The sequence below is a fragment of the Colletotrichum abscissum genome (assembly GCF_030869225.1).
Source record: "Colletotrichum abscissum strain IMI 504890 chromosome Unknown Scaffold_7.1, whole genome shotgun sequence".
In the NCBI taxonomy this organism is placed as follows: domain Eukaryota; kingdom Fungi; phylum Ascomycota; class Sordariomycetes; order Glomerellales; family Glomerellaceae; genus Colletotrichum; species Colletotrichum abscissum.
The window spans coordinates 185,467-196,766 of NW_026850514.1; the positions used below are offsets into that span (position 1 = coordinate 185,467).

The 11,300-nt window shown below is 53.9% G+C and overlaps 1 protein-coding gene across 1 annotated transcript; it reads left to right on the top strand.

Moving 5' to 3' along the window:
- Nucleotides 1-2,958: 2,958 nt before the first annotated feature.
- On the top strand, nt 2,959-3,348 carry CABS01_03589 (uncharacterized protein; the record flags this gene model as incomplete). The annotated part of the gene is made up of 1 exon (XM_060536964.1): nt 2,959-3,348. One exon carries the CDS (start codon nt 2,959-2,961, stop codon nt 3,346-3,348), a length of 390 nt encoding a protein of 129 aa, XP_060391222.1.
- Between the last annotated feature and the right edge of the window lie 7,952 nt (nt 3,349-11,300).

The window sequence follows — 11,300 nt, forward strand, 5'->3', positions numbered from 1 at the left end:
GATGGATCCGTCCCGATAGACAATTGTACTGAGAGATTTTCGGTCAGTATAGACATTCGAGATTGAGGGGGAAGAAGTGATTTTAGGTTCACAAAATAAACTCGTAACCAATGGCTGGGCTTCTCAGGACTCTGGACTTACATTTGCTGGAGTCAGACGCTCACGGGGCTGACATCTGACGTCTGGATCGGTCGGTGGGCGGCGGGAGGAAAGGTTAAAAGGTGCTCCCAAAGGTAAGATGCTGTGCCTGTCCTAGTCCTACACGACCACGCAGGCAAGCGGGAGACCGCAGGAGTCGTTGACGATGCCCTTGAGAGTCGTCCGCAGCTGGTCCGAATTTCGAGTATCGACTATCGTTGCTTGAAACTGGAAGGGTGAAAGCCGCAAAATAGGTGCCGACTCGAATGAGGTTGAGGCCGGGAGGTGGGAGAGAGAGAATGGGAAGGTAAGTAGGCCGGGCCGTGGCGTTTGGTACGAGATTTGTTGGCGCCAAGTGTGAATGGGGAAAGAGGGCGAAAGGGTTCGGATGTGAAAACCCAAGAGTGAACGCGGCGAATAATTACTGGCAGCCGAGAGTAGCCAAGCACCGATGGACCAGTGACTGAGATGATTGCCCCTAGAGACAACTAGCGCGATGATTGAGGATAAGAATTGGGGACCTTTTGAGACAAGAGCAACGAGACGACCGGGTGCGCAAGAGTCCGAGTATAATTATGGTCCTCCCTCTTTTTATTAATGAACAGCGTCCTTGTTCCCTCGATTAAGGTGTGGCCTGAGGGTCAGGGATGCGCAGGGTCTGTCAATCAGTCAGGGCCGATGCTGTCTTTGTCGTCCAGAAGGTTGTCGGCCTTGCGTTGATGAGGTCGTGGCCCGGATGGTGGAGGGGAGGGGAAGAGAGTGAGGAGGAGGGAAGGAGGAGAAGGTGTGGAGGAAAGAGGTGAAGTGAGGGTGATGTTGGAGAAGTGGTGATGGTCAGGCAGCCCCGGGTAGAAAAGAAGCAGGCGCCAAGAGGAAGGAAGCGAAGGGAAGGAGGCAAGCCGCAAGAGCAGGGAAGAGAGTGGACAAGCGAGCGAGCGAGCGAGGTGGAATTGGTGGTTGGTGCCGAGCAGCAGAAGCAGCAGAATGCAATTCGTAAGGTATTAACCGGTATCTGCAGCTACAACGGCATCGGCAACAGGGCAAATGCAGCAGGCTAGCAGCGACGGCACCTTAAGGTAGCTAGCTAGGAGTAAGACCCAGGACCCAAGACCCAAGCAAGCAAGGGCCGGGGAGGGAAACGAGAGACTGGGTGCAGGCAAGAGCTGCAGCGAAGCGATTGTGATGGAGTGGTGGTGTATTCCCCCTCTGTATCTGGACGGAGTGCGAATACTGCGTAGGTACGAAGACAGAGATTTATGAGTGTGTCTCTTGTCGGTCTTGCCGGGGGATGCTTGCTTCACCAAGTTCACCAACAGAGACAAAGGCGCGAAGGCGGAGGCAGAGAACGGGTGGGAACACTAGGAATAGCGTAGAGAAGAAAAAGTTGACGATAATGACAAGAAAAGGATAAGGGAAACGAAGGGAGTCTAGCTAGGCAGGCAAGGAAGAAGAGAGAAGGAGAGAAGATTCCAATATCGAAAAAGAAGGTGGATCGAGGAAGAGGAGTTACAGGTAAAGAGGCAGAAGCCAGGTCACGGCTGCGGGTTGTTTTCTGGGAGCGAGAAGAGGTAGGGATCGTGGATGGAAGGGGGGGGGCGTGTCACGGTGGCTACGGATACCATGGATGATCATGAATTGGCATGAGCATGGGGAGTATCAGTAGAAATTTAGAATGGCACAATTGGGAAATCCGAGGAGGACGACGGGGGGAGAGGAGGATTAGACGCTAGAGACAAGACGGTGATGGAGTGGATTTCTTGGGATGATGGGATGGCAACTGTCCGTGTGTGGAAGACGAATGAGGCGAGCACGAGCCGAGCAACGACCACCAAAAGCCAAGAACGACGCACGCAGCAGCAGTCACTGGCAGGCTGCAGCACCTGCCAACCAGCACCGGCAAAGTTGCAACATTGGAAGGAAAGCCCAACGAGCGGGTGGTTGGAACTTGCCTTGCAGAAGGAGAGAAAAAAAAACAAAAAGTGGATTTGACGTGACTGGAGTGGGGCCATCAAACCAGGACCAGGCAGGAAGGACACGACCCCATTTGATTGCGACCAGGGCCAGGAAGGAACCAGCACGGGGGTGGGTGGTTCTTGCTTCTGCTGTGTACTGAGTACTACCTATGTAGATACTGCGAACAGTCCAAAGTCCACACACACACTCTCTCTCCTCACCTCAGCTCACCTCGATCACGTTCTCTGGGCTCTTTCTTCGCTCTGTGTGTTTCTCTGTGTGTTTCCCTTACAATGCTCATCGATCCCAATTGCACCCAAGAACATAACAGGCCATCGCATCTTTCATCCGATTGGACGTGCCAATGCCAATGCTCTTCTCTCCAAGTATCAGAGTGGAACACGACAGCTGAGAAACCCAACAGCAGGACCCGGTGGATCATCCTCACGCATGTTGTGCGTTGCGTCCGCGTGCGAGCTTGCGAATGGCCCGCCAGAGACAAACTCGGTGCTGGTGGCGGTCGGTGGAACACGCTCAGCGACAAACCACAACCCTCTCGATATGTGGACGCGTGCCGCCCATAGTACCTCAAGCTATGGATACTCTAAGGAGTACTGTCCTAATAAGAGGTGCCAGAAGAAATATCAAAGACCATCACCGCGCACATGGTACCCAAGCATGTGTGTAACGACGTTGCAACTTTACCGTTGCATTCGCATCCAATCCGGATCAGTGGACGGCCGGCCGGCCATGAGCCCTGCGATTGGGATAGCAGCAAGTGCGCCTCCTGCCTGTCTTGTGAAAGCCGCAAGCTAACAAAGATACAGCAGAGAGCGATACTCCGTATACACAGTAGATATCCCGGCTATGCCACTTGTGTCCAACCGCATAACAAGCCCTTCCTCACGACGACACAACTTGCATAAAGATAACCAGGTGCAACAAGCGGAAGGTAATACTTCGTACTTCAGTCAGCACCAAAAGGGCACTTTCGTCTTTTCGCCCTGCGTATATAATGCTCGCCGACCCTTCGCCGTCCTCGCCATCTTGGACCTGGTTTCCCTGACTCTCAAGCTGCCCTACGGCAGGGGAATTAATTATCTCCAGTCGACGGACAATCAGCGAGAGAGGTGCCAAGACCACAAACCCCCCACCATTGGCACTGAAGTCGACACGACATCCCGGTCAGCAGAATGGCCCAAGGAGTCCCGCTTCGCGCGCGCCCGGCGCATCCATCCCGAGCTCGGCCTGATGTAGCTTAGACCGGCTGTGGCGTCGTGAGCAGCGCACTGTTAGTCGAGCTTGCAGGGGTCTCGACGAACATCCAAATCAAACGCAGCATGCGGACGGACCGACAGAAGTGCCCGAGAACGAACCAACGATGCTGCTGTGTGAGTGGATGAGCAGACGCGGCGTCCGTCAATCTCAATCTTGCGTTCCTCCCGCCGCCGTGTCGAAATGACTGAGAGTCTGTCAATCCCATCAATGCTGTCTAAGCGGCAGGCATCGCGGCGGCAGCCACATGCCTATCACCGCCGCCAACTCCATCCTTCTTCTTCTTCATTATCTTTTGTTCTCCATCTACACAGTATGGGTCTCGGAATTGAGTGAGAGGGAGACTCGAATGAGTGATGGATGATCTGTCACTCCCAAGATGCACCTTCAAGAACCCCCTGCTCCTTTCACACCCCTAATCCCCTGAGCCCATGTTGAATGTCGTCACTCTCCACTCTCAAGCTCCAGAAAGCACAGACCAGCAAGCGCTTGACTTCTTTTGTCTCTATGCTCGTTGATAGGTGGATCTGGCATGGCACAAAAACAACATAAAAAACAGCTGGATACGGATGGATACGTTGTCTCTCTGGCCGCTTGTGCCGTGCCTGGCAACACAAACTAGACATGCGTACCCGGGAGGCATGATGCCTGCATTCCTTGCCGTAGCCCGACATCTTCTCAGCTGCCTTCAGCGGCTGTCTCTGTCTCTCACTCAAATTCTCTCCCTTTCCCCCTCACCCAAGGCCTTCAAGCTCTCCCCAAAAACCCCCCAACTCCGATACCCCAAACCCCCGGGTACAACATCAGCTGAAGTCAAGCGCTGGAACAGCGACAGAGTTCTCCCCCACAGCGATGATCTCGTCGCTAAAATACCAGACACAAGCAAGGGTGGGCGCCTCCACGGATCCAATTTACACTGCCAACTTTGGAACATGCTATTTTGCTTTACCGCCCGCCCTCGCTGTCACCCATTCGCTCATTCAATCGGTGAGGGATGGATGGATGGATGGGTGGGTGGATGGACAATTGATCCGCCTCGAGTGAGGCAACACACTCACAGAACAACACACACCATGCCGTAGTGAATACGATGTCGGAGATGCGCGCTGCAGCGTCATGTTTGAGCCTTGACTGCAGTCCAATTCCCGCGGCTCCGGGGAATCCAAAAGCTTTAACGTGGTTGGACATTTTGACGTCTAAATCAACCCCTTCAATCTTGTTGCTTATCTTATTCCGCCCACTTTGCTGATTGTTCCCAAAAAATGTCTGAGTCGTGAATGCATCCACCATCAGACAGAAACCTCCACATTGACATTTGTTTTACGGACATTTCACACTCGCTTGTTCTTGCGTGCAAGGCGGCCACGTTTCGTCCGTCTTATCCTGCCTCTCGGTCTCTGGGGCCATTGTTGCTGTGCTGAGAACACCTCATGTCACTCGTACTCACTCGCTCTCATACTAATGACACCAAGTCTATCTCACAAGCATTCGGTTCTTCTCGCATCCTTCTGGCCGGTTGCTACCGTCTCCTCGTCTTATCCTCATCCGGCATTGAAGTCCTGCTTGTTCTCTGGTTACGAGTTGGCTCTCAGTCACCTCTCACAGGCTATCCCTCAACAATATTGTTTGCAGAGAGGTAGTCACTCTATACGAGGTCAGGAACACCATGGCCGGGGGCGCCGGTTGTTTCGGGGGCGCAAACGACATTAATAACAAGTCTACTATATGATACTTTACCTCACTTAGCCGTGGACATGGCGCCTGGATATCCCATTGTTTGCCGGGCTGTCAGCGACTGCTCTCATCTTGCCCCGGACTTCGAATACGTACCTTTTTACTCGCACCGCTTTCCGGCCTATTTTTCGTATCTCTTGCTTGGTGTCGTTGCCCGCCCAAACGGGCTGACGCTGATAGACAAGTACGGTCCCGGAGCGGGTTACCTGGAGGCCAGAGCCCGCTGGCACGCCGAGTCATTTCTGGTCCATTACACTCCATTCTGCCCGGTTCTCTCGGCTCACGTCCATGATTCATCTACACCAGATACCAGGCCACGTCCATCTGCATAGGCATTCAGTCCAGCAGCCGGATCGCGTCCGTCGTTGTTCTCGTCATGGAACTGCTCCTCTCCCACGTTCTCACCCGCACTCACACCCACCAAACACACCAGTTCAAACTCACCATACACGCACTCGCCTGGCGCGCCGATAACAGCATAGCACCGCGACAAAATGCGTGTTAGCGTTGCCGCTACTATGGGAAAAGCCCCCCCGTTGCAATTCCCCCATCATGGCCTGAGCCGCCGCATCAGGTTACACCCTCAACGCTCTCCCTGACTACCGTACCTTACCCTCTTGCTGCAAAGGGGTATGTCCCCTTTTGCTGGTTGGGAACCATTGATTTTGATTTGTGAGCATCGACGAGCCTTCCCCTTCCCAGGGCAGGAGCACCGGCGCCAAACACATGCGGCAGTGCTTTACCGACTTGGTCGTGCTGTTTTGGCTCTTGGGCCGCTTTCTGTTAATTGTGTGTGTGCCTGCCACTGTCACCCTCCGAGTTGCTCTGCCTTGGACACACACGCTTGTCATCCTGGTCTTCAACACATCCCATGTCCGGTAAATCGAAGCTATCGTCTTAGCAAAGAAAGGAACACCGGACGAAATCCTCAGCATCCTGGCTTCTATCAGCACCAGCAAGAGAAACCGTGCGAATCCATGGCCGTGGTCACGTCGGAGAGCACTTAAGCCCCATTCGGCAACGCTCGAGGCAATGGTCGCATGCATCCAAACAACCGGAGCCGCAGGGGTGGCGGGCAAGCTTCCAAGTTCTACCTTCTGGTACCATGGTTATCTCGAAACATCAGCCTAGATGCGCCACCTGGGCAAAGAGGCAGAATATTGCGGCACTTGTTTTCCAGAACCCCGCCACAAGCAGTAGTTGGTTCAACTGTTTTGGAGGATCCCGGAGAAATAATTACTCGCTTCTGTTCAGTAATGCTTCGCAGAAGAAAAGGACGGGTGGCTAGGAGACGATGGAATAGGTGTGCCACGATATTCCCCGCCGCTCATTCATCCCACCACCCCCGGAACGCCGAAAACCTTCAAGTTCAAGCCCGCCTGAAGCTTCCCGATCGGAGACCGGGGCCCCATATTCACAAACCTCGCCGACTTTCGGCAAGAGCTCAATCATATGCGCTGCCCAGACTGCCTTAGAAGCTACAACTTGTTCTGACAAGGCTCACCTGTGTCGCATCATGATATTGACAGTCGGGCACACCATGCGGCGAGAATTCATCATGTTAGTCTGACATCCCCATGACAAAGCGTGGGTACGATTTACCACCACACGACGAGCTTCGACTTCGTATCACCAACCTCGTGGTTTACATCTGCATCTGCATCTGATAAACAAGGCCTCCCGGAAGACAGAGGGGACCAATCCTGCCGTAGATGCCACGCCATTTCGGCACGAATCTGGCCTCATGCCGCAAAATCGTATGCGGGAACGCGGTGCCGGATCCGGGGGCTGGTTTCTCTCTCTTGCCTCCACTGTCACCAGGCTGGCACAGAGGGTCGCAAATCCGCGGCATAGTTTCTTGCACGATATTTCTGCTCATGACTTCACTTTTGCTTGGAAGATGCGAGAAGCTTGGGTGTGTGCTCTACACTTTCCCCACGCATTACAACTTTTTGGTGACGGACGGGGTTGTCAAAACCAAAAAGGCCGAATCGCTTCCGCAGACAGAGCCATCTGCTCCGGCCCCTGGGGGAGGATCTCGAAAAAATAAATAATCCAAAATCCAAAATCCAAAAAGTCAATTCAACCATCTCCAATGGATGCGGAGTCGGCTGCGGGGCAAAAGCGGTAGCAAGCAGGCTACTGTCTGCGGTAAGGTAGGTGAGCAAAAAATGACAACTTGACAAGGTCCTACCTGCCATCGACCGATGGCAGCAAAGAGACAAGATTTGGTTTCCAAAGGCCCGATAGGTGCGGCGTTTCCTCCGTACAAGGAACAAGGTGGTTTTGGCCTACCTCTTTTTTTGTTGATTCTTTCTATCTTCTGATTTTCTTGAACCTTTCAAATCCCAGTCCTTCGCACTATTCAAACACCTGCAGCATTGAAACGAATGGCGGCAGCGCGAAGAAGATCGCAGACTCATTCGCACTAATGGACCCCGGAGTCTCAGTGTCCCGAGTGCTGGTCTCCTCTTGGGTTTTCTTGGCTCTTCTGCAAATCGGTGCAACCCGCCAAGCGAGACGCCGTTCGCCGTTCATATCGTGACTGCATGTATGCATGTACATTGTAGAGAGGAGGGAGGGGGACGATCTTTCTTGGAGGCTCTTGTTGTCGAAATCGCAGGGGACCTACCCTCTCGCGCGCGATTGGCGAATGGCCTTTTTTTCCTAATGATGTGAACGACGAGCGGTTCCCTCCTCCCTTCTCTGTGGTGGAGGTGCTGTTGGTGGTGGTGGTGGTTGCAGACTTGATGGTGGGTTGTATGCAGCGCAACGCCTGCATACGAAAAGGGATGGGGGTTGGATGCCGGAAAGATTGGGGGGATACGAGGCGCGATTCGGATCACATGAAGCCGTCGGGGGCGGGATTGAGAGCTGGGAGCATACGGGCGGTTCACCCAGAAAAGTCATCTCATCTTTTTTTGCATTTGTTTCCGCGGGCGGCAAGAGGCCTCGGGAATCAGATGTTTCTGGGGGAAGCAGACTTTGACTCTCACATGGTCTTGTTGTTGTTTCTTGGATGAGTCTCGTTGGCTTGGGGGATGAATGCTCAACGCTACGATACCACGGCGGCAGGAGAGGGGAATACTCACGGAGAGGGACGGCGTCGGCGTCGGCGGCGATTTCAGGAGCTTCTTGTCTAACATCTGCTTCTCGCTTTTTTACTCCACCCTCCAACTTTACACTGTCTGTCCATCCCATTGTTCGAGATGGAGACCCTCTTCATCGGGTTCGTGCGCCGCACTAGTTTTTGGCTACAACCTTTCCCAAGCTGCTCTCCCAGTCTTCCCCCCTCTATCCACGGGGACTAGTGATGCAGGCCATGAACACGGACCAAGATACGCGATGCCGGGCTTTCCAGTTGGACTTGTACGGGGCCATAGCTGTGCTTCTACAGTAAGTAGTTGAGTGGTAAGCCTTGAAGCTGGAGGAGGAGCTATGACTACGGAAGTCCTGACGTGCTCGACTTGTGGCCTCTTGGAGGGCAAGCTCTCCGCGGCACGTTCTGCCGTGCCCGTGATACGCAGTACAGTATACAAGTGGCGAGAAAGGAGTCTTGACCGTCACATTGCAGTCCGTTACAGTCTTTTGCTCTCACGGCAGTGGATGTTTCGCTTCAAGCTGTCATGATGGAAGGATTCCTCGACGTGGACGAGTGTCTTTCGTCAGCGTCGAACCACCCTCATCACTGCCCAGTCATCAACCTGAAGGATCACAGTTGAGGTTTGGCAATCGCACGAGCTGCTACTACCACCACCAGGCTGGAGGCGTTTTTTTTTCTGAACCCCGATGTTAACCTGTCAGTGTCAAAGAAAGGGCTCGTGTTACGAGGTGCCAATGGGAACTGCCACTGTCGCTGTCGAGATTGCGACCGCCTGGCAATCCAATAAGAATTTGGCATATAGCTTGACTAACCTACCTCCAGACTTCCCGTCGTTTCGTGTTCAGACGGTGCGATTGAGCCTCCTTTTCCTCAGTCGTTGTCAAAAACTCTGAGGGTGTTATCGCTTGACCAGGGACGAGGAGGCTTTTCTTGATAGTAATCCAGACCTGAGCTATTTCTGGTTCCCTTTCAGCCTCACAACTGTAACCCTCTGAGATGGTCGAACACTGGTTGGAGAGTACTTTAACGTCAAGCACTATCCTGCCAGCGTGATAAGCCGTACCAAAACTTCATGAAGACTGCGAGAATTCCTTGTATCAACAATACTCGTGCATCATGGTGCCATGATTGACTTCAGTGTACCGCGAGAACGGGCATCCACGCCTCTATTCCGGTTTGCTACTCCACGCCTCACCCCCGCCATCCAGCCACACCGAGCGATGTAAGATCGTCAATGGTCGAACCCAGGTCACAACCTGTGCTCAACGAACTCTATCATCTATAGAATATCAAGAACGCTCAAGTGGACAGAGCTCTATCACAGCGCAAGGCGGCGGGTCACGTCATGTACGCATCCGCACAGGTGCAGCGTGACTGCCCGCTTTCGGTGGAGATATGCTCGGTGCGGGGCCCAGCACCAGCACCAGGTAAGACATGTCCGCGAGACGCAGATTCCAAACTATCTTGCGATTCGAAAGGACTCGCAGATGAGGGTATACCGGCCGAAAGAGTTGGAAATGCAGCGCGGGGGACTACCTCCATCAATGATCAACGGCCCCAGGTCCCAACCACCTTGCCTATCGCAAACGTGGGGGGAGGAGCAGAAGTAACGAGATGCGTGACCATCCAGCCGGGGTGCCGGCATGCCGGCTGGCTGCGTTTGCATGTCTGTTTTCTTCCAACAACCTGTTTTTGGCCTTGTTTCTTGTTTATCTCGTGTGATGTTACACGCCCGACTCACCGCATGTTCCCCCGTGTGGTTTCACCATTTCGCCATGTCCTTTCGTGCGACGCTCTTCGAGTTCTGGATAGATGAAGTCGTCTCGCCAAGCTGTCTTTGAGAACGGGGGGAATCATGAGAACACAAGACATGGCGGCAGAACATGAGCCATGATAGTTGAGCACTCGAAAGGTTATCCGACTGCTGGTTGAGGATTGGTTGGCGGGCCGAGCTGTCGTTGTTTCGGCGGTGGCCGGGCCAGGATCGGCCGCGTGCTGTTCCCGCCGATGCCGCACGCGGGGGCAGAGCGTTGCTCTGTAATAGTACGGTTGTGCCGCCGTGACCTACGGGCCCTGGACAGTGGACGTATGTGCTGATCCCATGGTCTTATCGCCTGTCGACTATCTAGTGGCTTTGGGATATGGTGGCCGTACCTACGGGACTAGCATCCGAGCTTGGCACAGTCGTACACGATGCTGATGTTTTCGTGACGGGTTCAAACGACTTGCCTCACGTTTCAACCTCTTTCCAAGTTCACAGATTGCTTCCCTCAATGTCAGGATAACCCCTATAATCTCAGGGGCAACCCGCAAAAAAGATGGTGGAGCGCTTTGAGCCGCCCGCGTCCCGCCCGGAGGCAAAGGCAATTCCGGAACAACTTTGGTGCGGTCTTCGATTCATTCTCACGCGGCGCACGTGGGCCCTCCCAAGGTGAGCCACGCCGCGGACGTCCAACGGGGAGGAAACCAGTGACGTGACGCTCGGCTAAGCTCTGAGGCTCACTCTCACTCTCACTCTCATTCTCACTCTCGAGTCTCCCTCAACAGTAGAAGCATCTGAACCTCACATGTCCGCGCCCCGTCCCCCTCCCTAAACCTTCCCTTCTTCTGACTACTTTCTTGGAGAGTGTGTGTGGGAGAAGTAACGTGTGGGAGACTCGGTTTTTGCTGTTTGTACATCGTTTCTTCTTCTTCTTGTGTACCTAATTGGACGTCATTTCAAAGAACCGAGTCTCGGGCATATCCCCCTTTTCTTGAACGGTTCCAACAAGACTTTGCTGCCGAGCCTTGCGGTGGGGACCCTCTCCGTGCCGGAGTCCTGCAGAGCACCGCACCGCGAGCGAGCCAAACAAGGTGCCAGGAGCTCCGTCATCCGCGTCTCACCCGAGAGAGGAGCCTCATCCGTGCATCGCGGACCTCTCGGATCACACCCCCCCGTCCGCGTCTCTGCATCTCAGTACAACCTCACTCATCCCGCTCACTCGCTCACTCACTTCAAACGAGTGTGTGTATCACTCACTCACCCACTTGCGCGTGCCCTGTATCACACACTCTCACACACCCCCGCGGTTTATAGACCGCGGTGTAGCCTCACAAG